Source organism: Gopherus flavomarginatus, chromosome 1 (genome assembly GCF_025201925.1).
Source record: "Gopherus flavomarginatus isolate rGopFla2 chromosome 1, rGopFla2.mat.asm, whole genome shotgun sequence".
In the NCBI taxonomy this organism is placed as follows: Eukaryota; Metazoa; Chordata; order Testudines; family Testudinidae; genus Gopherus; species Gopherus flavomarginatus.
This window is the reverse complement of record NC_066617.1, coordinates 47,157,909-47,184,359: the sequence shown is the minus strand read 5'-3', so window position 1 is coordinate 47,184,359 and position 26,451 is coordinate 47,157,909. Positions and strand designations below refer to the sequence as shown.

Genomic DNA, 26,451 nt, shown 5'->3' with positions numbered 1-26,451 from the left:
TGTCTATCATTAAATTATTGTTTAACATCCCTTATTGTTGGATCCCTTCATAATTTCCTGTAACTGTGAATTGTGAATAAAAATAAAAAATGCTTAAAATAAACGTATCTATTGAAATGATAAAAAAAAAAAAAATTCTGCCAAGCCTATCTTCATGTAACTGAAGTCTAGCTTTGAAGAGTTTCCACTCACATTTTCATTATAAAGATCTTTACTCCTTCCTTTGATGCATTTGGTACAAGTCACTGGACAGAAACAGGATAATGTACTGGGTGGACCACTGGTCTTGCACTGGTATGGAAATTCTTATGCTGCTAACAAACCAATACCACTTGCAACTCCCCTCCCCCCAGCAAACTCCAACTATTTACATTGTAAATTGGGGGCAGAGATCATCTTTTTGTTCTGTTAGTACAGTGCCTAGTGTAATGTGTATCTGTTACATGACTAGGGCTCTTAAATTCTCTGGTAATAATAAATAATAATTATTATTATAGAAGAGCAAAACCCAGTGTTCTTTGAATGAAGTTTTCATCTCAGTCCCAAAATGACATTTTTGTAGTAAATGATGAATGAAAGATTATAGTGGAATTGAACAAGTTTAATTACCTTTGTGATAGGACCATTGTTTCCTATACTTAGGAACTGACCAAGAGCTCAGTGAATTCAATGGAAAGATTCTCACTGACTTCAGTGGGCTTAGGGTTAGACTCATGTCATATTTTATATTATATCTAGTATGGACAGTGGCAGTTTCATATTAGTCCATTCATGTGATAATATATGGAATTATAATACACTTGGTGCTTATACAGTATATTTACTTGTTACATATATATTGTGGACCCATGTGAGATTAGCGCATTATTGCCAACTCCAAGCATTCAGAAATGAAATCATCCCCTAAAATATGCCTAGTTTGGTTTAAAAAACATGAGGTTAAAAATCAAATACATTTTTATTTGCCATCTGGTTTTTTTGGGCCTTTTGAGACACACTGAGGTTACATTTTCAACTTTTTTTTTTTTGCCTGCAACCAAAAGGGCTAGAACTATACTTTTTTAAATTATAAAAAAAATGACAGCTGAGAGTCTTACTAAATAACATGACTCCAGGAGCTGAGGCTTTAAGAAAAACTTTAAATACCATGAGATTTGGCAATGATACGGCTGCCTCTAACTCAGCCAAGTTTTTAAGTGGGAACATCAACGTGTGACACAAGCCTCTGTTTGCCTTGTGGCCCACACTGCCATGCACCCAGCGAGGCCCAGTGGCGAGGAGGTACAGCGCTGGCCACCCACTGTCCGTTCAGGCTTGGGCCGTGGCTCTCCAACAGGACCGAGAGACAAGGTGCCAAAGGCGAGCGACTGGCATTGGAACCTAGTGCACGAGGCTGGCGTAACACCGAGCCTGGGCACCGGCTGAGCGGAGGGGCCACTTCCGGCGCCCGTGCAAAACCCCCCAGGGCTTGAGACCACCGCGCCACGCACCACTGGCCCTGCCAGCCTCCTTCAAAGCAGCCGAACCTCTGGGTGGCCCCGCCCCTCAACCCAGGAGCGAAGCTGCTGCTGGCGGTGCATTGTGGGACATGTAGTCTCTGCCCCCTCCTTCACACGGCTACTACGTTTCCCAGGATGGTGCGGGCGGGCGCCAGCCGCGGAGTACGTCAGAGGCTCAGGCAGCCAATCGGCGCAGGGCCGGAGCGAGCCCCGTCCCCCGCCAATGTTGTTTTCGCCGAGTCGAGCTGCTGGTGGTGTTGGCGGCGGCGCCATATTGGAAGGGACGATCCCCCGTTAGCGAGAAGCCCCTTAGCGCTGGCCTCGCCGCCGCCATGCTGTACCTGGAGGACTATCTGGAGAGTGAGTGTGCGCGGGGCGGGGGTCCCGGCCGGCCGGGTGGCCGGGCGGGGCGGGGCGGGGGCGGCAGCGCGGGGGCTCCCCCTCCCCCTGCCATGGCGGTGATTGACTCCTCTCTCCCCCCTCCCCTCTGTGTCCCCGCAGTGATCGAGCAGCTACCCATGGATCTGCGCGACAGGTTCACCGAGATGCGCGAGATGGATCTGCAGGTGCAGAGTACGTGAGCCCCGCCTCCTCCCGCCCACGCGCTCAGCCCCAGGCGCTGCGGGCCCGCCGGAGGCAGCGCGACTCGTACCCGCTCCCGGGGCTGACACCCGGGGTTGAGCCGGCCTGGACGGGGGAGCGCACTGCGGGCCTGGCTCCGGGGACACCCCTGCCCAGCGAGCGGCCGGCGGGCGCGGCGGGACGGGAGCCCGCGCAGCGCAGAGTCCGCGTGAGGCTGGGAGCAGCCGGGGCTCCTCACGCAGCGAGGGGCGGAGCGTGCTCGGCGGAAATGTGCCGAGCTGTTTCCTTGCCGTCACCGGCTGCCTCGTGACCCCGAGCAGCCCGCCGTGCCAGGCGAGCTGACGTGACACCGGGTCTCCAGATGCCCTATGGCAATGGGCAGGAGTTTCACTGCTGGGTCTTGTGCTGCTCCTTAGGGCAAGACAAGCTGGCACTTCCCAAACTGCATTTCTGGCCCTCAAGTCCCTGGCAGCGGGCTGGAGCTTCAGCTGCCCCCCTTGCCTAGGAGGAGGCAGTGTGAAGCCCCTGAAACCTTCCTTCCTGGCCATGCTTGGTGAAGCAGCTCCCTGCAAGTCCCCTGCCACTTCTGCTGGCACCCTGCCTGTGCTTTGTCAGTCATCCACACTTCTTTAGGTATCTTCTTGGTATTCATTTTTGCTGTCCACTTATGGCTCCGTCCCTATATTTACTTTTTTAAGGCTGTCGAGTCATTTAAACAATTGTGATAAATCATGCAATTAAAATAATCGTGATTAATCACACGGTTAATAATAGAATACCATTTATTTAAATATTTTTGGATGTTTTGTACATTTTCAAATATTTTGATTTCAGTTATAACAGAATATAAAGTGTACATTGCTCACTTTATATTTATTTTTTATTACAACTATTTGTACTATAAAAAACCCCAAAAGAAATAGTATTTTTCAATTCACCTAATTCAGGTACTGTAGTGCAATCTCTTTATTATGAAAGTTGAACTTACAAATGTAGAATTTTGTTCAAAAAAACTGAATTCAAGAATAAAACAATGTAAAATTTTAGAGCCTGCAAGTCCACTCAGTCCTACTTCTTGTTCAGCCAATCGAGCGGACAAACAAGTTTGTGTACATTTGCAGGATTGTGGAAGGCACTTCAGATTCTTAAACCTTGGGTCGAGTGCGGTAGCGGTCTTTAGAAATGTGTGCCCCTTGCTCTGTTTTACCCACGTTCTGCCATATATTTCATTTCAATAGTCTCGGATGATGACCCAGCACATGTTCATTTTAAGAATGAACAACTTTCACTGCATATTTGACAAAACACAAAGAAGGTACCAATGTGAGATTTCTGAAGATAGCTACAGCACTCTACCCAAGGTTTAAGAATCTGAAATGCCTTCCAAAATCTGAGAGGGATCAGGAGTGGAACATGCTTTCAGAAGTCTTAAAAGAGCAATATTCAGATGCAGAAACTACAAAACCCAAATCACCAAAAATAAAATCAACCTTCAGCTGGTGGCATTTGACTCAGATAATGAAAACAAACATGCGTCGGTCTGCACTGCTTTGGACTGTTATCAAGCAGACTCTGTCGTTCCAGGGGACATGCGTCCATATTGATAGTGGTTGAAGCATGAAGGGACATAAGAATCTTTAGTGCATATGGTATGTAAATATCTTGCAATGCTGGCTACAACAGTGCCATGAGAACACCTGTTCTCTCTTTCAGGCAACATTGTAAATAAGAAGAGAACAGCATTATCTCCCATAAATATAAACAAACTTGTTTGTCTTAGCAATTGCTTGAACAAGAAGTAGGACTGAGTGGACTTGTAGGCTTTGAAGTTTTACATTCTTTTGTTTTTGGGTGCAGTTATGTAACAAAAAAAATCTGCATTTGTAAATTGTACTTTCATGGCAAAGAGATTGCACTACAGTACTTTATGAGATGAATTTAAAAATACTATTTCTTTGGTTTATCATTTTTACAGTGCAAATATTTGTATTAAAAATAATATACACGTTGATTTCAATTACAACACAGAATACAATGTATATGAAAATGTAGGAAAACATTCAAAATAATTAATACATTTCAATTGGAGTCTGTTGTTTAACAGTGCAATTAAAACTGCGATTAATCATGATTAATTTTTGTGAGTTAATCGCATGAGTTAACTGCAATTAGCCGACAGCCCTTCTTTTTTTGTTTTCAGGACCGCTGCCTTTTGGACTCCCTTGACCACTGGTTGCCTATAGGGCTTCTATGACAGGATACCACAGAGAGGTCTCTGCCCATGATTTGGTCTTTTTTTGGCATAGTACTTCACAAAGCCTCTGCTTTCTCTGTGACAAATCTATGAAGCATCGTGCTTTAAATAATTTTACTTTGATTTACAATATGTTGTCTGATTCCTCAGAAAGGGAGGAAGACAACTCAGTAGCATCAGAATACATCCTTGAGACAGTCTGTAATGGATGAGTAAGTTAACTGGTTTGGGCATGCAGTGTAGATGTGTTTAAATCTGTTTGCAGATGTAACCCAGTTAATTCAAGTATGGTGGGGAACATCACCTTGAGGCAAAACCCTGAAGATTTTTTAAGTTTAGCAATAGGTCATACCATAGACTTTTGAAGTAAAAGCCTGAGCCAGTTTTGATCTGTGAGCATTGGGACTTCATGTTGCCTGGTGAGTCTAGTTGGTCAGTTTCACAGTCGGTGTTGAAGCATGCTGAACCAGCCCTCTAAAACCAGGGACTCTGAGCTGTGTCGCAGCCTTAGTGGTCTCTAGGCTTCATGGCTTGAAGTCATTGGTATGAATTATGGCGTGTTAATTAAAGCATTGCTTCTCCTTAAAATGTCAATAGGTGGCACCAAAAGAAAACCAGCAGCCCTTTGACTTGGGCAGCTTCAAACTGAGACCACAAATGTCTTTCTCCCATTCATGGTCTGGTGCTGCTTTGGAAGCTGGTGAACCTCTTCACACAGTTAGTGCATTTTTATACCAAGATCAGCCTCAGTGTTCTGGGAGTCAACAGAAAAAAGTTTGACCCAGACCTTGGTTACCCCAGTGATTCTTGTGCAGTTGGTGTCAAAGCTTCCCAAAGCATTGTAGAAATTCCAGGCACTCTTCTTCTCTGTTCCAGTCCAGCTGCTTGTGATAATAGCTGCTAGTTGGACATCACAGATGGACCAGAGGACTGTTGGGATGTGGCAAGACAGTGACTCAATGCTAGGGTCCCACATTCTCAAAACTTTTAAAACTACTGTGTAAGTCAGCTGACTTGAGTTGGTGCTGGTTTAGAAATTTACAAGAGCCACAACTGAGACATACCTGGGCCAGGACCCCCCTTCTGTTAGAGTTAAAATTACTCTGGCACCATATCTTTTACCTGGGGGACTGAGGACCTCTCATTACTCGGTAGTTATGGAAAAAGTATAACATCGCTGGCTGTTTCGCCCATCACCCCATGTGAGGCAGTCATGGCCAGAGCAAAGAACAGCTGAATGGTGACCAGGCTTCTGAGCCTCAGCATGGGAATTTGTTCAAGTGAAGTGTTTAAAGTCTTTAACTTCAGTCCTTGAAGTCATGGATTACCAAGCCTATATAGCCAAAGGCTAATGTCTGGAAAATGCCTCAGCCCTGGTAGAATCCTTTACCCAGGAGAAGCACCATAACCTTTAAAAAGTTGACCCATAAGGGTTGCTATCAGAGGATGGAGAAAAAGTTGGAGGATGTATCCTGTACCAGACCTCTTTGAGGACTTAAGAAGTCAAAGGATGGAAAGGCCACCATTCATTCTCTTGGGCCACCTCCCACAAAGGAGGGAAGGGAAAACCTCCGTTTCAAAAGCAACCTTCTATAACCATGACGGATATCAAGGGAACTTGGTTTCACAGTGAACATCAGCTGAGGCCAAAAGATACTAAACAAGCAAAAAAGTTGGCTTTTTTAATGGTTCTGGAGTATTTAGATAGCTGGTCACTTTATTCCTTTGAATACATTTATTGTCTTGGTGAGAAAGAGAGAATAAGACCTTTGGGCATATTGGTCACGAGCCATTGTTGTCTGGGCTGTAAGACTAGATTTTCAAAAGCCCTTAATATATAGTGGCATATTGTCTCACTGGCATCTTGAAAACCATTTCCCCAAAGGATTTAAAAAGCAAGTGGAAATTGTTTGGTATACACAGACATGCATAGATCCCTTGATTTGCCCTGCACAGAAACTACTTGACTACATTTTTCTTCGATTTGAGTTCAGTTAAAGGCTTATTCAGTCTTGGGTCTATGTGTTAGCTTTTTCAGATAAACTGCTGTCTCTGCAGCCGCTTGTCAGGTTCTTGTAGAGCTTGACACTCTTCGGGATCTCTTTAAGCTAGGTCTGAAAAAAACTGATGACGTTTCCTCTTGAGCCATTTAGTACATATGAGTCCAGTTTAATTATATGAAAGTTGACTTTCATGTTGGTTGTGACATCATGCTTTAGTTGACTAGAATTTTAGAAGATTGTGCTATAGACTCATGTGAGACCCCTTTCTGAGGTGTTGTCAGAGTTCTATACTGGTGAGCCTCTCATCTTTCCAGCACTATTTCCAGGGCTCGTGCCCATCTTTGTGAGACTCTTTCCCATATGCTGGATGCCAAAAGATCTCTCGGGGGGTTTACATGGAGTGACTAAATCCCTTAGAAAGCCAGTTCTGCTTCATATTTTATTTGACTCTATTTTCTGCACAATCCAGCAATTGGAGCTGTGAGATCGTATTTTGCAAGTGGCTGGCCTGAAACTGGAAGTGTGTGGCCACGGTTCATGTTGTTGAGGCAGGGTGACCTCAGCTGTCGCACCTGAAAATGTTTCTGTCTCAGATCATGTGCAAAGTAGTCACATTGTCCTTGTTCCATACATTTTACCAAATGCTGTAACTTGGATTTGGCCTTTCGGTCTCTCGGTCTTGCAGAATCTAATTCCAAAATAAGGAAACCTGAACTTTTTCTTGCCCTCTTGATATTTTTTTGGGGTATGTGTTGGTGAGGGGGGGGCTGTCCCCTATTTCAGCTGATCAAATGCTTTTGAAAGCTTTTGCTTGTTTAAACACTACCTCGGGCTGAAGTATTAAACTTGATGCTTTTGGAATATTTCCATTCCTTGTTTTAATAAATAAACCAAACAAGGCATTTTCCTTGTCCATTTTGGTGGCTGTGGATTTAGTGGCTTTAGTTTTTCCTTTTATGACTTCTCTCAAGCTGTAGATGTCACAAGTCCGAATCCTTCCTCGGGTGGTATCTGGCAAGAATGAGGAATTACTTCAGAATTCTACTTCATTGAGGATACCATTCTGGCAGGACTTTCACATAGTTTCCCACTCCCTCACATAGTTGGAGAAGAACTTGATTTGAAGGTGGTGGTTTTTTCTCTTCTCTGTCTATTGCTCTACTTTTTTAAGGCACTAATTTTTAAATTATTTGGTTTTGTATCTGACTTTATTTCTTAGGAGGATACTTTGGTTCCTGCTCAAATTGTAATTGGCTGGAAAGTTCCAAAGTCAGCAGTTTAAAGCTGGGTGAGGAGTTTGGGGCTTGTTTCAGCTTGCTGCCACTGGTCTTAGGGACAAAAAAAACCTTTAAAACTTGGAGCCCTGCTTGTCTCATGCTCGAGAGCACAATATCCTGGAGTGAGAATCCTACCCAAATGACTTCCAAGAAGCAGAATTGCAAGGTAAATAATTCTCTCCCTCGCTCAGCTGCTTGTATTTTCTCTAGTAGTTTTGATAAAAGATGCCAATTCTTCCTGGTTTAAGAAAAAACCCACTACCCTGTACAAAATACGTAGCATTTGTATATGTAAGATCGTAACATTCTTTTAATCTTCTGTGTGCTGCAGATGCAATGGATCAGCTGGAACAAAGAGTAAATGAATTTTTTATGAATGCAAAGAAAAACAAACCTGAATGGAGAGAAGAGCAAATGACGTCAATCAAAAAGGTAAGGACATTACAGGAGTGGGTCATGTTTTAAAAAAATATATAACTCAGAGATTGGTAGTTTAATATTAATTTCCCTTAATTTTGACTGTAAAGTGTTGAGAACTGTGGCCTGAATTAGGCTTTGAGTGTCGCAAATTGCACTTACTACAAAAAGGAAAGTTAGCACTAATCAAGAAGTTTTTCTCCATTTTTTTTTTTGTCAGTACAGTCTAGTGTTCATTAGAAATGCTAGGAATATGAAGTGACATCAGCCAGTCAGCTCATTAATATGGTGATTAGTAATAACAAGAGCTACATCATCTCACCTAGTTTTTTCTCTCAGTCCCCCTGCTCCCATACGTGTAAGGGATGAAACAGAATAAATGGCCTGGCTTTCTTTGGATGGACTTGTGCTGAGCCTTAGTAGAAGCATCTTCCCTTAGATGCTTCAGAAACCCTTATGCAAAGTGGGGGTCACCTTTACTCCTCCCCTCAGTGACGTCAGTGTTGGTATTACATCCAATGGGTTGTATTCTTTGCCAACCTTTAGATGGAGCTGAATTGCTGTAGGGTGATACTTTACCCAGAAAGTATCTGAAGGGACATTTGGTGAGGACCAGACCCAGGATCCATGGGGGAAATTTTTTTATGGACCTTAGGCCATCTGGGGTTGTGGTGGGCTACACTTTCATGGGAGCCAAATAATCTTGAGTCCCAACTGATTACAGATAAATTGAGTTTCAGCTTGTGGAGTTCCTTAGCCCTGCTTGGAACACCGAGGCCATGTCTATACTGCAGACCTGCGATGCTGCAGCAGTGCCACTGTAGTGAAGGTATTTCTTATATTCACAGAAGGGGTTTTTCCATCCACATAGGTAATCCACCTGAGTTCTTCTGTTGACCTAACTGCACCGCAGTAGCAGTTAAGTTGACTTAATTAGGTAGCACAGGGCTTCCCAAGATGAAACTCAATTTATCCGTAATCAGTCAGGGATCGAGGTTATAAAAGCATAACCCACTCATTGCCCTGGATGACCTGAGGTCCATAAGATTTTTCTCCCATGGATCTTGTGTCTGATCCTCACTAAATGACATTTTTTCACAGCCCAGAGTGATGTAGTTAGGTCAGTGTAATTTTTGGATGTGGACCAGGCCTTAGTGGTGTTTTGGTTCTATGCTTTTTTCACCGATGGAGTGAGAATGTCAGCTTCAGTGGTTTAGATAGAAAACCCACATGTAAATATGTGATGAGACCACGTTCATCTGATACCAAGAAGCTGCAGGTCTTCTGAATTCTCTTTGTTCCTTAACTAACATGAATGGAATCCTTTATAATAGGGTGAAAACTTGATTCCATTTAAGTTAGTGGACGTTTTTCCATTAACTTTAGTGGGGCCAAGACTTCACCGAATACGTTCAGCTAAGCAGGATAGTTTTTAGACTCTCTTGGACCTTTTTTTCCGAGAAGGGCAGCTAAGTATTTGTGCTAGAAAGTTGCACTACTTTAACAAATGTAGATTTTAAATCTGTCTAGTTAACCTGGTACAAATCCCTGTGTAAAGTTTAAACATACAGCTAACTTGATAAGCAAGGCTTAAACAGATTTTAAGTGTGTCTGTTTTTAGGGGTTTATGCCAGTTTGACTAGATCAGTTTTAAACGTTTTTAGTTAAATCAGTGCAGCTGTCTACTATAGACAGGGCCTCATGGCAAGTCTGCAGTACAAAATTAAGTTGACCTAAGTTACACTGACATACAGCCGCAGCAGTAATTAATTCGCTTTTGCATGTCCACACTATGTTCTTGTGTTGTCGTGCGCATCCTCACTAGTAGCACTTGCATCGATGCAGAGAGCAATGCAACATGGGTAGCTATCCCATTGTACAAGTTGCCACCATCTAGCACAGGATGCTTTGGAAAAGCAGTGACTCCTGGGGGCAAACAAATCACGCAGGAGTGACTAGGAACATGGTTTCAATGTTCCATGATTCCATCCCATAATTCTGTTTGCATCCCATAATATTTCATGCCGGTTTCAAAAGCCTCGCGAACCTGCCTGTCTGCCATCTCTGAGAGAAGCATGCATCGTGCACAGCTCTGCGCTTTTGTGATGAGCATTATGAGCACAAGCCTGATCCTGCAGTATTTGCAATCTGCCAGTGGAGCTGTGAGGAACATGACGATTCCTTGGAGCCTAGCTTGCTGTGGGACATAGAAAGACACAATTCAAGATTGTTGTTGGCATTCATGGAGGAACTGCGGACAGTGGAGCACCAGTTTTGGGATTGTGTTGTTATGCAGGCCTGGGACAGTGAGCAGTGGCTGAAGCATGTTAGCTGTGCAAGGCCACATTCCTGGAAGTGTGTGCAGAGCTTGCCCCAGCCTCTGGTGCAGCAATGCCAGAATGAGAGCTGCACTGATAGTGGAGAAGGGATTGGTAAGAGCTATGTGAAAGTAGGCAATGCCCAATTGCTGCCCATCAGTCAGCAGTCAGTTTGGAGTTGGGAGATCCAAGTGGGGGTTGCTGTGATGCAAGTGTGCATTAATCGCATCCTGCTACACAAGAGTCTGACTCTGGGCAATTTGCAGGACATAGCGGATAGTTTTGCAGAGGTGGAGTTCCTGAACTGTGGTTAGGTGATAGATGGCTTGCATATCCCTATTTTGGCACTGAACCACCTTGCCACATAGTACATCAGCAGAAAGGACTATTTTTCTATCGTACTGCAAGCACTAGTGGATCACCAGGGATGCTTTATCGACATCGACACAGGCTGGTCAGAGAAGATGTATGAAGCACGCATAATTAAGAAAATAGGCCTGCTCAGAAAGCTGCAAGCAGGGTCTTTCTTTCCAGACCAGAGGATTACTAATGGGAATGTTGAAATTCCAATAGTGATCCTGGGAGACCCAGTCTACCCCTTACTCCCATGGCTCGTGAAGCAGTACACTGGTCACCTCGACAGCAGCCAAGAGTACTTCAACTAGAGGCTCAGCAGATGTAGAATGACTGTTGAATGTCTTTGGCCTTTTGGCTGGTACTATCTACTCAAGAGATTAGACCTCAGTGAAAAAAACCTCAATGATTATAGCGGCCTACTGTGAAGCAAAGGGAGAAAAGGGAGTGGCTGTCTGTTAATTTTGAGCAGCCAGATACCAGGGCTATAAGAAGAGCTCAACAGGGAGCTGCTAAACATCTCAGGGAGGCTTTGAAAGACCATTTTAATAGTGAGCCACAGTAACGTGTGTTGCTGTAGTGTGCTCTGCCTGGCATTGTTTTTTGAGTTTGGTGGGGGGGGTATTGTTTTTTGGTTTGGTTTGTGTGTTTTTGCACCCTAATATGAACCTTGTAATGAGTGTGTAGTAAAATAACGTTGCAAATGCACCATTTGCTATTATCTGTGAATGATGTTAGTCCCAACCAACCTATATTGTGAATTAATAAAGATGAATTAAGTTTCCAAACCCATACAGACAGACATATTTCTGACTGAATGAAATTTTATAAATAGAGGGAAAAGAACCTTTGAGAGGGAAAGAACTGTCATTTTCATTTCACAAACACATTCACCAACTGTGTGTGTCTCAGGTCAGTGTATGTGCAGCCGTGATAGTCTGTGATCTCCCCTGGGGTGGAATGGTACGGGTATGCTGTGTTCCCAGATGTCACGTAGAATATGGGGTGGGGAATAGGGAGGTTATGGAATGCAGTTATCTGGGCTGCAGAGGGAGACCAGGTTTGACAGACCTATGCTTAAGGTCAACAAGAGTCTCCAGAATGTCGGTTTGCCACTAGAAAAGCACTGGCATCTCCTACTGCATCTCTCTCTCCTTTTCCTGTGCTTTTTTCCTCTCCACTCTATCCCTGTCCTTGCTGTCCTCAAGGGTGATCCTCCAAGCCCTGTACTAGGTATGTAAAGCACCAGAGGCTTGCAGGTTCACTTTGGAACATGTCATCCCATGTCCTCTTCTTTCACGTTCTTATCTGGCTGAGCCACTCCACTGGTGTGGATGGAGGGAACCACAGGACCACAATTTCCAGCTGCAAAAGATACAGTGCACAGAGGTACTATTGTGCATGTATTCACAAGATAAATAGAAATGTGGTATACTGAACTCACTCCCCTTGTTCCTGGGCATGAATATATACGGATAGGGCAGTTGAACAATTTTCCACAGGCGATGGTTATTTTGCCTGATGATGTACTCCTGAGGGTAATGGAGGTTGAAATGGAACAGCTTCTACACGCATCCGGCTGCACACCATATGCCGCTAACCTGTGTGCTGCAATGCTGCCTGCTGAAGTAATTGCTGAGTGGCGTAAGAAAGTGTCCTACCGCAGTAGAAGAAATAAGACAGCCTTCCCCAGAAATCTTCATCAGAGGATTACAGACTACCTCCAGGAAAGTTTCCTCAAGAACTCTGTGGAGTATTCAGAGGGCATCCCAGTGCCCATAAACAAACTGTTCTGCAGGGCTCCTTCCACTGTACACGGGAATGAGAAGAGTGACTCTTCCTCTGTTGGTTATTTCACTACGTCTTCTAGCATGAGTAAATGGACAGACATGTCCCTTCAATAATAAAACAAACTGCATACTTACCAGAAGTTCCTTCCTCTGCATGAGGCTCGCCCGTGCTGGGCTGTAGGGACTGGCACGACTGCTCTGGAGTCAAAAACAGGTCCTGGCTCTCTGCACCACTGGAGTCCCCAGTCGACTGTCCCTCATACTCCTCCTCCTCTTCTTCCTCATCCAACGCCTTCTCCTCACTGTTCACTCTGGAGGCCTGTGACATCAGCTACCCTGAAGTATCCTTCCGGTGTGGTGGGCCACTGAATATGGCAAGCAGTGCTTTGTAAAAGTGGCTTATCTGCAGCTCCACACCAGTGCGACTTAGCCCTCCATGCCTTCTGGTGTGCCTGCTGCACATGCTTTGGCTTTCATGCGGCACTTCTGGTCCCTCTTGTATCCTTTCTCGTCCATGCCCCGAGCGATCTGATCGTAGATATACGGTGTTTCTGTGGCTGGATCGGAGCTGTGCTTGCACATCCTCTTCTCCTTACAAACTCTTGAGATCCACCACCTCCTGTGTACTCCAGAGAGGAGCGTGTCTGCAGCGTGTAGCCAGCATGTTCAGCTGGGCAATTGCTAGATGAGCTCTCCATGTGGAGCAAACAGAAAATGGGATTTAAAAAATTCATAGGGCTTTAAAATGGGAGGAGCATGTACCTCTGTACCTGGCGTCTGGGCAGCAAAATTCTAAATGGTGACCAGATTGGTCATAGGTGGGGCATTGTGGGACTCTTTCTGGAGGCCTCTAAAGTCAATGTAAGCAATGCAGTGTTTACACTGACTCTGCATCGGCCTTACTGCATCAGAATCGACCTAAGTGCTATGCCTCTCTTGGAGGTGGAGTTACTAAGTTGAAGTAGTGGGTGAGTTACATCTATGGGAGCAACATTTTAGTGTAGACACTTACAAAGTTAGGTCAACGTAAGTGCCTTGCGTCAACCTAACTGTAGTGTAGACCAGACTTCTGTGATGAATGTAACTCCCTTCAAAGCTTTATTTAATTTGCTTTTTGAATGGCTGGAGTATGAAACATATTATTGTAGAGGGCCAATCAGCAATCTACAATGAGTAATAATTATTCACTTTTTTTAAAAGATCCTTTTGAAATGGCACACAATTTAACATGCTGGATATTAGCTTATTATATCAGTTTATGTATGTGTTAATATAGAGTGGAACAAGCTGGCCCAGGTTTCCTTTCTCACAGCAAGCTAACTTGTGTAATGACACCATAATATAGCAGGAAGAGTACCTCAGCACTTTTCATACCCAGGTTCTGTGCTGTTCTGTTTTTGGTCTAGAAAAGATGAAAAATGTCAAGTAGGTATCACTTAAAAATGTAGGTGAATTAATCGTTGAGAGACTTGTCTTTATAGAATATTTTTTAAAGCCTAAGCAGTAAATTTTATCAGATTTGTAATTCACTATGAAATATAAATCAAAATGAGGAATTCAGTAATTATTCATAGAAGAACCACTCAAGTTATTTTGATCATTTTATCAAAAATCTCTTGACAGGATTACTATAAAGCTTTGGAAGATGCAGATGAGAAAGTACAATTGGCAAATCAGATTTATGACTTGGTAAGTAAACAAAGGGATTAAAGTGAATAACATGATTTGTCTTAAGGAAATCTAAACTTTGTCATATGGGGAACCCTTTTATTAGCTTGCCTGCACATTACAGAAGTATTAACAAAAAAGTTGTTACTATAGTAATGTATAAAAGGTAAACTCAACTTGTTTTAAAAAGTGAAAGTCACAGGTACAACTTAAACATCCATGTTTCCACTTCATTTAAAATGTTTTGTTCTGTTTTATGCAAAAAGTATGGTGGTGTGGGTGAACGATGGACTGTCTTGCGCGCGCTTTCTTTTTGGAAACGCACCAATGAAATTTCATTGCATGTGTGCACAAGACAAACCCTTAATTATGGTTGTAATGTTGAACTTATACTTCTTAAATACAAAATAATTTAAGATCCTAACTCCATTAACAGAATAATATGGGGAAGATGAGGATAAATCAGGTAAGTGCCTTTTTAATGTGTTGTGTGGGCTGGCAGAGTCTTAAATATGCTTATTATATATCCCATGGGGTACAAAATAAGCAAACTGAAAACCTGTACAATATGTTACAAAGGCATTTAATGATTTCTTGGCAAAGAGAACGGCAGACGTTTTCTTAATGGATTTATAATCTTAAACTATCTTGGTGAGTTGATAATTGCTAAAATAGCTTTAATCTGCTAATATAGTGACATACATTGTTAGTTCTCCTGTATGATTACAGATGGAAGACGGTTTTTAAGTGCAGTGTTTTTTTCCTAAGGCACTGTATTATGCAGATTCCTCTTGTAAGTCCCTACATCATTGAAGTCTATCAAATGTCATTCTTCTAATGTATTCCATTAAATATTCAAAACTCTTAAATTCTCTGAAGGGTTGTAGAGTTTTATCACTGTTAAACAATTTCAAGTTTTGGAGGTCATCATTGATCTGCTTTAAAACAGGTAGACCGGCACTTGAGAAAGTTGGACCAAGAACTAGCTAAATTTAAAATGGAACTTGAGGCAGATAATGCTGGGATTACAGAAATACTAGAAAGACGTAAGTATACGCCATTATCTGTTGAAGAAAGTAACATTTTGTTTGTCAAAAGAAGATCTTGCTAAAGGTTAGCAGTTTTTCTGCTTGTTTCCAAGATCTGTTTTGAGTTTAAACTTAAACGCTTTGTTTCTTATATTTTAAAAAGAGATTCATACCCTATCTAATTTTTTAAAACATCTTTATATGCTTAGGCATTACCCCCATATTACTATTTTAGTTATCTGAGAACTAGAAGGTGGTTAGTTTCTTATATAACTAGGTCCAAATCAAGTTAAGCTAAGGCATTATCTATTAAATGTATCAGATAATATGAATCATACATCAATAATAATTATAACAACATATAATCTTGTACAACTGAAAATTTATATTTGCTGTGTAAATCAAATGTGTTATTAATTTAAGTTTTAAAAAACTGGTCATTCTAGAATATTCTACTGTCCAGAAACTCTGGCCAATCAAACGCTTCACTTGTCCAGAGCAGACAAGCTGCTCACCCGTACTTAAAATCCTAGATTCATTGACTGACTAGTTTATGTGACCCAAAGTTTAAAACAAAAACTAGTATTATGTCCATTTTTGTAAAGGGTGCTGAATGGCAGTAGAATGGTTAAAAGAAATGCCTCGTTGGCTAAATTTCTTCTCTGGGTTTCCTCAAAGTTGTTACGCCCCCAAAAGCATTTTACAGAGTGCACTTGGGTAACTATTCTACAAAAAAAACCCTCTGATTTTCTTTGATTATCAAATTTGAGCTCCAGTCTGTCTTTGGGCAAGTAACTTTACTTTTTTCATTGATTGGACTTAATACTTCATGTTGATACGTAATGCTTTTTGCTAGATTTGTTGCTAATCAAATGCTTAATAAACAGTATAATAGTAGCAATTATTGTTCCAGGAAGAACACTACACTGAACCCGTTTTATATATTTTGGGAAACAATTTGACAGTTACAGTAAAAGATCATTGTTTTGTTTGTTTAGCTTGCAGTAGGACAATGTGTATAAAATCTTAATGACTAAATACAACTACAGTAAATCTTATAGGAAAATTACTGTTTTAATTGTGGAACAGTGATTCAACATCTGCTACCTTCAATCCTAGAACTAGTAAGACAGTAACTTAAGTCAGATGAGAGAGGGATCAGAAAGATGACCTTTCTCTTACTCATGGCAAAACTGAATATTAAATATTTAGAAATCAAAATGTGCTTTGGCAGGTTTTATATCTCAGCTTTTTTACCACGTATTCAAAAATGAAATGTCAAAGGTTCTAGTATTTTAGTGACCAAAGAATGAAGATGTATAGTTGAGTGTTCACAAGAGGACAAGCACTGAGCTAGTTCATTACATGAGTAATGCTAGCATACCAAGAATATCCTCAAAATGTAACTTTGATGCTTAGTCCTGTCCTGTTAAAATGAATTCATTGGGTTTGTCTCAATCATCCGAGCACTGCTGTGTTCATTCCCAAATATCTACATTTAAAAAAAAGAAATGGTGGAAGTGGTAGAGTAATTATTGAACTATAGTTTCTTTTCTTGGATTATTTAGACAACTTTTCAGAATCTAATCTGTTGTCCTGTAATTAAATAAGTTAAAGTAGTAATAACATTGATAGGATGAATAGGTTTCAGCCCATCAAAATGATATTGCATACATTTGAACACACTCAAATGTTTTTTTATTTTGTATATTGTCTTAACAATTGCTTTGTCATAAAGCCTCCCTTAGCAGTCGATCATGTGGCCTCCTTGAAGTCTAGTGCTACAAGAAACTTGGAGTCTTAAATATAAGATCTGCAGCCTTTAGTTATTCCCTGAACTTGGAAATCCTTCCTTTTTTGGACCTATCTTTCTTTTCCAGCCAAAAGCAGATACTAGCTGAAGGTTTGCCTTAAGATGCAGTTGTGTCGTAGTGTTTATCCAGTGGATTGAGACCTCTGGGACACACTGAAAAGTATTGTTTCTAAGGTCCTTTTTTTTTTTTTTTTTTTTTTTTTGGTTAAAAAAAAAAATCTACCACAAATAAATAAAACATGATCTATCATAAAACTATCTCAGAGCAAACTAGCAAGTACACCAAAGTAAAATGGCTTATCTGAGTCTTCCAACTTCTGGGGCCTGATCTGAAGCTCATTGTAGTTAGTGGAAAGGTTCCCTTTGGTTTCAGTGAGCTTGGATCGGTCCCTTGGTGTCTCAAATTCACTTGACACTGAAGATTGTCTATTTAGCAGTTTGGAGAGAGTGGAAACTCCTCCCAGTTTGCATCAGCAGACTTGTGCTTGTGGGGCTTGTTCTGGTGCTCTAAAAATAGCTACATAGACTGTGCTTTGAAGTCCAACTTCTTCTCTAGGATTCCTGGCTAAAATCAATATAACTGTTTTTGTGGAATTATTCTTTGTATTGTACAGCTCTTAAAGATGCATTTTATATCTAAAAATGAAGATGACTTGAAAGATTAAAGTTAGCTACGCTGCATTATTTCGAGGTTGGCATTTAAATTTTCCTGCTTTTTTAACTGGATTTTAGGTTCTCTGGAACTGGATACACCATCACAGCCAGTGAATAACCATCATGCCCATTCACACACTCCAGTAGAGAGTAAGTTTCTGGAATTGAACATTTCATCTTCGGTTTTACTACATGCATTGGTGAAAAATTTCAAATGTATAATGTTTTGTTCAGAATTAGGTATTTCCTGAGTTCTCCTCATAACCCTTGTTTGCCTACATTTCAGAAACCCCACCAGCATTTGGCACAACTTAGTGGTGTTAATATTTGTTCCAGGGAGGCCCAAGAATGAAATGTCAGGGTTTTTCTATTGGGACTGAAGTCAGTTAATAGAGCTCTATGGTTATGGTACCTGTTTATTCTTTCCCAGATTATGGTCAAGGCTATTGAGTTCTTCACTTTCTTGAGTGCTACATTCACTTTCAAATCTAGTAAACATTACTTTTTTTTTTTCCGTACAGAAAGAAAGCATAATCCATCTTCTCACCATAGTACAACAGATCATGTTCCTGAAAAGAAGTTTAAATCTGAAGCTCTTTTGTCTACTCTCACTTCAGATGCCTCTAAAGAAAATACACCAGGTAATCTAAATGCCAAATTCTATTTTCTTATACCTCTTGGAGGAGGGACAGTAAAAATGTCAAATTATAGTTCATTCACAAAAATTATTTTTTTCTCACTTTGAGGAAAAAATGTTTGACTATTTTTACTTTCGAAGTGGTGGGGAGGGCCACAACTGTTAAGAAGCAGATAAGACCTGGCATTTAGCAGCAGTGAGGAAACAATCCATATGTTGGATTGTCAGATATTTTAATGTAGAGGAAAGGAAGCTACCACATCTACTGTAACTTCAGAATTTTTCTGAATTTCTATTCATTTTCAAGATGTGTACATTCACAGTCTCTTTTTCCTTGGCGTGGAGGAGTCAGCACGGTAATCAAATTAAGCTCTAACTGAACTGTTTTGAGTCATATGCAAAACATCAGGTCAATTTCATTGCTGCTTCTGCCTTTTATTCCCTTTAATTTGAGCTCTGTTATCTTGTAAACTGATCCTGATGTTGTGAGTAACACTTATCAAGCCTGCTGATGGTCTGTAGGAAAAGTGTGTGGTCTTGACAATATTATTTCAAGGGAAAGAGGTGGATTTGTAAATATAGACTACTTTTACTTAATTGTAAGTGAGGTTTGTGGTATCTCTAACTCTTTTTGGTAACTTTAGTATTTAGTGCTTTGCTATTTTTAATAGTCTACTATTCATGGTCATTTATTATTATTATTATTATTATTATTATTATTATTATTTTTAATGCCCTGCTACTTTTGGTAAAGTGTATGGTCGCTAAATATTAGGAAACTGCACTTTCTTTACAAAGCGATTAATTCACAACTGCAGTCAGATATTGTGTTAAAGTTCTAGTCCTTATCTTCTTGGATATATGATTTATTTTGCTTTGAAGAGTGGTATAGTTGTTACAGTAGTATTAAATTGAACTTTTTTGAGGATGTGTACTGTAGCCTTCAAAATTGGAACCGAAAGATTGTACTGGACTCAGATTACAGAGCAGCCGTTGCTTCTTAACTGGAGAGATTAGTGAGGATTGACATGAGACACAGTCCCTTCCACAAGACCACGTTATTCTGATATGCAGTGGGGGGGTTAAACAAAGATGGTAAATCAAATTGACTGTTGTGCATGGCAGTAATAAGCAATGTGCCATGACCAGCCCTTCCTGTAGCATTGTTATAAGTTAACAGAAGTTTCTAATCTTTGGTTGTTATATGTAACTTTTTCTGCTTACTAAATGTAAAGCTATTTTTAGTTTCACGTTAAATTTCATAAAAGTGTTTTGTTCATCCAGGGTGTCGAAACAGTAATTCATCATCCTCTTCCAACAATGCATACAGTGCAAACTCTTCTCAGCCACTGGCATCATATAACCTGGGCTCATTATCTTCAGGATCTGGAGCTGGTGCTATTACCATGGCAGCAGCTCAAGCAGTGCAAGCCACAGCACAGGTAACAACCTCCCCATAAAATATCTTAAGGAAGTTGCCATCCGGTCCAATGGAGAAAGGTTTATGCTTTTATTTGATTTGAATTCTCATGTTCACTTTTTCAGTTGACTTCTGATAATGTTATGCTTCTCTTAATGGTGTGGTTTCATGTCATAAGACTTGCAGGAAAGGAGGGGTTTGGTGTGGCCTTTTTCTCATTAGGCTGTTTGTACCGTAATGTAAACTGGATAGTAGCTATCATTTAAATAAAATATTTGCACAGCTGGTTTTTCATAGCATGGGGATTTCTATAGGTCTGTAGGACCTGTATAGTATCCTTTATTCTAATATCAGTGTTTCCTTTTAGATGAAGGAAGGAAGAAGAACGTCTAGCTTAAAAGCCAGCTATGAAGCCTTTAAGAACAATGACTTTCAACTTGGGAGAGAATTTTCATTATCCAGAGACTCAACTGGATATTCATCATCAGCTCTGGCATCTACATTAACACAAACGTTAAGTTCATCAACCACAGATTCACGGAGTGGTCGAAAAAGCAAGTATGTTCTGTTTTGTTCAGCTATGTTTAGCATGTTATCCATCAGTTCAGATAATGGGGGGAGAATACTAAAATGTAGGGCCCAGATCCAGAAAGGACTTAGATACCTAAATTTTGGCATGTCTGACAAAACCCCTGTTCAGCTGCTGCTTAGCACTGGAGATGCCTAAACTTTTCACTGTAGAAGTTCTCAACTGCCTAGTTTCAGCCATTGTGCGTGTGCACAATGCCTCAGTTTAGGTGCCCAGGCACCTATATAATGCCTTAGCCCCAGTGCTATCCTTAAATTAAGTGAAGATAGGCATGTCTCACCTGTGGAGCATTCTCAAAGCACACCTAACTCCACGTAAAACGACCAGGGAATGTGGGGGGCAGAAGGAGCAGCACTTCCCTTTTATAATATTTAGCCCATTGGTTTGGGAATTCACCTGAGACTTAGGAAACCCCAGTTCAGTTCCTCCCTCTGCTTGATGAGAATGGATTTGAACATGGTTGCCACCTACCCAGTGAGCACCCTAATCACTGGACTATGGGACATTCTGATGTGGGCCTTTTTCAGTCTCTCCTGTTGAAGCTGTTCCACTATTTATAAATATTTAAATAAGTATTTGGATAGGGAGCAAGTGAGAGTGATTCTACAGTCCAGTGGTTAAGGTACTCGCCTGAGAGGTGGGAAACCCATGTTCAAATCCCTTCTCCTCATCAGGCAGCTGGGGGAATTGAACCAGGGGTCCCACATCACGGGTGAGTTAAAATGAGATCTTGGTAGTTCAGGCTGTTTGTTAACTTGTACCTAAACATGCTCCCTTCTAAATTTGTTTTCTTTTTACATTACAATTTCTTTTTGTGGTGTGCCTTGGAATGAGTTAGCATACAAGTACTGCGCAGTTTACAATTCTCAGTCTAAGTAACAGCTTTTCTTATCTTCAAACTGCTTGTTGTAGAATGTCGGTTTTATTTCAGGGGAATGGATGTGAAGATGACTATTCAAAAAGCAGCTGTTTGTTACAGATTACATGTGCAATATAGATTAATTTATATACAAAATCCCATTTATTTCATTGGTTACTTGTGTATTAACAGTGTGTATTGTTTACATTGACCTGTGAAGGCCATCGGTGCAATGATTGTGAAGTATGAGTCAGTTGTATTGAGCAGCTTTAACACGTTAAATTCCATCAGTTGGAATAATTGGCCCCCATCTTGTAAGGATACCAGAATACAAAGGTGCTCTTATTCTCTGGCAAAGAGAAGCAACATATCCATCTGAACTCGCACTACCTGCTAAATACAATCTGTTCGAGAATGACACTTGATTACTATAGCATGTGGGCATCTCATCAAAGATTCTTTCCAGCACTCTCCTGAGCCTTGTTTCCTCATATTTCATTGAGTTGGCAGTAGAGTGAACAGGTCTTACTTCAGAAAGTATTTAGTATATTTATTCATTTTTCAGAAACAACAACAAGTCTTCAAGCCAGCAGTCCTCATCATCGTCGTCATCTTCATCTCTGTCATCGTGTTCTTCATCGTCTGCTTTAGCACAAGAACTATCTCAGCAAACAGCAGCAATACCAGAGTCTGATTCTAACAACCAAGTTGATTGGACCTATGATCCCAATGAGCCACGTTACTGCATTTGTAATCAGGTAAGTGCTCTGTATATACCAGTCTTAAACTGAGCAGCTCTTCAACAGATGCGTTGCTTCACTATGCTTCAGCCTTTCAGCCCATAAATGTTAGTTTGTAAAGTGTGAAACTTGTGTAGTTTCAGTTAATTGATGGATCTCAGCTCAGTTCAGCTCTTTGTATCACTTTGTTTGTTTGGTTGTTATTTTAACAGTACAATGTATACATATTTGTTCTGTGTTGCCCAAAATCATATTGTATACTATAACTAAAACAAAACCAAAATGCAACGGACGATATGTAGATACTGCTTATTGGAATAGCCAATATTAGTTTACTCCTGCTTCAGGTTGTCAGGAAAAAAAGTATAAATCACAATGACGTTAGGTAATTAGCAATGGCCATGTAGTACTTCGAGTTGGCAGATATATTCAAGCATACAAGGACCAAATTTTAAAACTTATCCCTTTTCTTCAGTTGCTTTTAGTCATCCCCATGGGCACTGTAGGCATCTACTATGATGGGGTTCTGAAGATATTGTGGATAGGTAGCTTTTTGGGAATTTTTCTTTTATGCTTCTGTGGCTAGAATGCTGTCAATATACACTCGTAAGTGACATGAATAATGGAGTTGACTACCGAATTACTATTGCTAATAAATATTATTCTCTGGACTATTCTCATGTGTGAAGCTCTCTAGATACTTTGCTAATGGATACATCAAAAACTTGGTCAAGCTGCCTTTTTACAAGGCACACATCCCCCTTTTTTATAGGGATGCACTTAATTTTACATGCTGAACTTGTTTAAACACACTTTGTTTACTAGATGGGAATATTAAGCAATTTGTGCAGGTAAATTTCCCTTACATTTGATCAGTTTTGTTTTCAGGTTTTGGATGATTTCTACAAGATTGGGAAGTCCATTATTACTTAAAATAAGAGGGAAGGTTGGGGAGGTAGAACTGGGAAAATGATCCAAGCATATTTGTATTTCAGAGAAGTAAGTTTTTATACAACCTAAGATTAATAGTTATGCATCTAAAATTTTATAAATTCCAATGAAAACATTTGGTTGTGTTTCTGTTGGTGTTTGTGTTTTGTTTTGTATTTTTAAACAAGTGTGCCATTTGGTACTGTTTGAAATTCTTGAATCTGAAAGTGGAAACTGGTCATAAACAAATGTGGAATGGACATTATTGAGGTTTCAGGCAGATGTTAGAAGCACTGAGTGCTGGCCTTTCATGTCCAACTTGAGACATGCATGAATTTCACTGTCTTTTTGCATAAAGAAAAGCAAATTGGACTTCATTGTTTATTTCTCTTTTAAATAATCTAGTGTTGAAAATAAATGTCATTGCAACATATAGGTTGTCAGAATCCTGTTGTTGTTTATTACAGAGCTTATATAAGAAAACTGCCATAGAATTATTCAGTAATTGAAGAGGCTGATTTACTATATTAATAGCTTGAATTTTATCCTTGAACTAGGTGTCCTATGGTGAAATGGTGGGCTGCGATAACCAAGATGTAAGTAGCAAAATGCTAAAGATTTGGGGGATAAAAATTTGTTTGATTTTCTATTGTGCACATACACAGGATGTAGTTTTTTATTCGTTTTTTCCTCTGGCTAAAATGACTTGTATATTCCAGTTTTCAGTTTAAAATGAAAACTGATAAAACTCAGTAATTTTTCAAGAATCTGTTTTGGAAAAGAAAAATATTGGGAGCGGGATTGGAAGAACCAGCAAAACTTCTTGAAAGGCACTTGTGATGGAACTTGTAGCAAGTTCTAGTCTGCAATCCATCTGGCTCATGTTCTTCATGGTTTGCTTCTTGGTCCTGTAGAAGTTTGGTAAGCAGATGTGTGTGCCTGGAGATTGCACACTTGGCTACTTCATTCTTGCTACCACTTGTATTTCATGCTGCTCCACTGTGTGTCATTGAGCATTCTGACACTTAACACAAGTGACAATCAGAGCAACTATGCCAGAGAGCTCAGCGGTTCAAGAATAAATAAAGCAAAATCAAGAGTAGCGCAGTAGAAATTGGGGCAGGTAATAGTGCAAATTCAGAGGTAATATAAAAGCAATGTAAACGAGATGTTTGATCACAGTGTAAAGGATAGTCTACATGGCCCACAATTTGAACTGCAGGGTTGTGAATTGAAGCCCGTGCTCGCATGCTGTACTGTAACTCTCCCATGTGGATGCCGCAGGCATGAAGTAAAAGTTACCAGTTCATGTTAATATAGTGCTGTTTAAAGAGGACTACATTAATGCAAACTAGATATCTTCTAGTTCTCACCCGCAGCATCCACGTAGTGGAGATACAGCACAGCATGCTAGTTTACACTGCAGTTTACACCCCCATAGTCCGAACTGCGCGGCCACATGGACATAGCATCAGACATAAGTAGAAATTCAATGTGCTTGTTTTTTTAAATGTATAATGTCAGTAAATGCGTATGCCAGTTCAGTCACTGCTTACTCCTTTATTACTGTGTTTTTGTATTAGTTTCTCTTAGGAGTTGTCAGATTCTACATATTTAAATAACTCATATCATTCTAGCATAGTGCTGTTTTACTTGTTGATGTCATGCGGGCTATCCAAGTTGAACTATTTGTTTTTAAAAGCTAAGATAGCTCATTTACTCCCCAGACCTTTATAAAAAGTGATAAATCATGATTTCAACCATGCTTTAACATGTAGCTTGATTGTTTAAAATGCACTTTCTAAGCATGGTTTAAATTTTTATCCTTTTCTTGGTGCATGGGTCCAGGTGTGATGGTTCAAATTTTCTATCATCTTCTGTACTTATTAGAAGAAGTGAAGTTTTTTCATTCATCTCTCTTGTTTTTGCCCGTCTTATTGTCACTAGTAACTTTATGCAATAAAACTTTCTCTGTATATTTGTTTTATAGTGTCCAATAGAGTGGTTCCATTATGGCTGTGTTGGATTGACAGAGGCACCAAAAGGGAAATGGTACTGTCCACAGTGTACTGCTGCAATGAAGAGAAGAGGCAGTAGACATAAATAAGTTTTTTCATTTGGAAAACAAAGGACATCCTAAAGATTTTATAGCAGACTTTAACAAATCACATTTTGCAACCACTTAAAGAAGGATTAATATAGCAATCATAAAATCTTGAACTATTAGTTTTGCTAGTTGTGTTTTAATATTGTAAGTAAATTATTTATGCACTACTGATGTGCTATAAATATTATTCCTGTTAGCCTTGGATTCTTCCAGTGGCCAGCATATGCAGACATTTGTACTCTCAAACCATTTTCTCAGAGCAGTGGGCATTCTACAATAATTCAGTCTTCAAAGAATTCTAACAAGAGAAGATTTTAAATGTATGTTTTATATTCAACAGGCATATTCTGCTGCATGTACTGTACTCAAGAGCTGTTATATAACAGTATGTATATAAATGGTGCAAAAAGTCAGTGTATCTAAAAATAATATAAGGCAGTTGTTTTTATAATGCCTTTATAGCTTTGTTTCTTTGTGAAACTAAATTCAGCAGGCTGAAGAAAATGGTTCTTGTATAAAGCGGGCTGGTGTCCTCTAGAGTACTTGGGTACATAAAAACAAACTCCTGTAGAGTAAAAACAAATTTGTGCCATTAGTCTTTATATGTCTCTGCACCGAACAGGGTGCAGATCATAAGAAAAAGGGTGTTAAAGTGATAAATTTTTTATACCAAATGTGTTTATTTTTTTGTGCAAGTAATCCTTTAAATTGGAATTGTATTAGGTGTTAAAATTAAAAAAAAAAAAACCAAGAAACTCAGATGTTGATATTGATGCTTTGCATACTTTGTTGGAAAAGAATAAAACCTCAGAATTAATGTCACTCTCACTCTGTCTTTGAAGAATATTATTTATATAAGCCATTCCTTCACATACAGCCCCAAAAGCCTAGTTGAAGGAGTTATCCTTCCTCCAAATTCCATCATATGTAAGATGAGCCTATAAGAGAACTACTTTGTGTGGATTGGAATATAAGCATTACAGTATTTGGCCCTATGACTTAAGCATTTGAGGTGAGAGTGTCCACCTCTTCCGGAGATGGGAGGGAAGTATCCGGAGCAGGGACACAGCACATAACACTGTGGAGATTCCAGGTCCAGGCAGCACTTCAACACATAGAGAAGCCTGGGAGGCTGCCGTAACCTAGGCAGATCTCCAGGGATTGTGTCAGTTCAGGATTGAGAGAACACAGATGGCTTAAAACTACAATAGCCCCACCTCCCTCTTGACTAGAAGTTCTGTGCTATGCCTCTTGGAGAAGCAGTACAGAAACTCATTGTTGAATTTAATAATCATACTCTGTCAAAAAAAGTTATTTACCTGAGACACACAACTGAAAGAGAAAATGTCTGTATTTGTGTCCAATTGTTTACTTTCAACATAGTTAACATTTCCGTTTACAGGCAATTTTCTCTTTTATTCTTTAAAGCAGCAGCAGGGAAGAGAAAAACATAAAAATAGAAAATGTGATTATAAGCCCTTCAAAACTCCCATCTCCAGAAGAGGTGTGTGT

At 40.2% G+C, this 26,451-nt stretch overlaps 1 protein-coding gene across 2 annotated transcripts; it reads left to right on the top strand.

Moving 5' to 3' along the window:
• The first annotated feature begins 1,750 nt into the window (after nucleotides 1–1,750).
• ING3 (inhibitor of growth family member 3) lies at nucleotides 1,751–25,767 on the top strand. 2 transcript variants are annotated; one of them, XM_050936289.1, is made up of 12 exons: nucleotides 1,751–1,859; nucleotides 2,001–2,072; nucleotides 7,947–8,047; nucleotides 14,118–14,183; nucleotides 15,112–15,208; nucleotides 17,736–17,807; nucleotides 18,179–18,298; nucleotides 19,579–19,736; nucleotides 20,082–20,272; nucleotides 21,728–21,920; nucleotides 23,390–23,428; nucleotides 24,823–25,767. In XM_050936289.1, the coding sequence occupies exons 1-12, from the start codon at nucleotides 1,832–1,834 to the stop codon at nucleotides 24,937–24,939; spliced, it is 1,254 nt and encodes a 417-aa protein (XP_050792246.1). In that variant the 5' UTR covers nucleotides 1,751–1,831; the 3' UTR covers nucleotides 24,940–25,767. The 2 variants fall into 2 exon arrangements, with proteins under 2 accessions (XP_050792246.1, XP_050792247.1); XM_050936290.1 differs by lacking the exon at nucleotides 1,751–1,859 and adding an exon at nucleotides 4,282–7,781.
• The last annotated feature ends 684 nt before the right edge of the window (nucleotides 25,768–26,451 follow it).

Excerpts from the sequence above, each read along its gene's own strand:
- ING3 (XM_050936289.1), top strand. The coding sequence starts at position 1,832 with ATGCTGTACCTGGAGGACTATCTGGAGA. Across the intron at positions 8,048-14,117 it reads AAATGACGTCAATCAAAAAG|GATTACTATAAAGCTTTGGA; the intron begins GTAAGGACATTA and ends ATCTCTTGACAG. Across the intron at positions 19,737-20,081 it reads CAGTGCAAGCCACAGCACAG|ATGAAGGAAGGAAGAAGAAC; the intron begins GTAACAACCTCC and ends GTTTCCTTTTAG.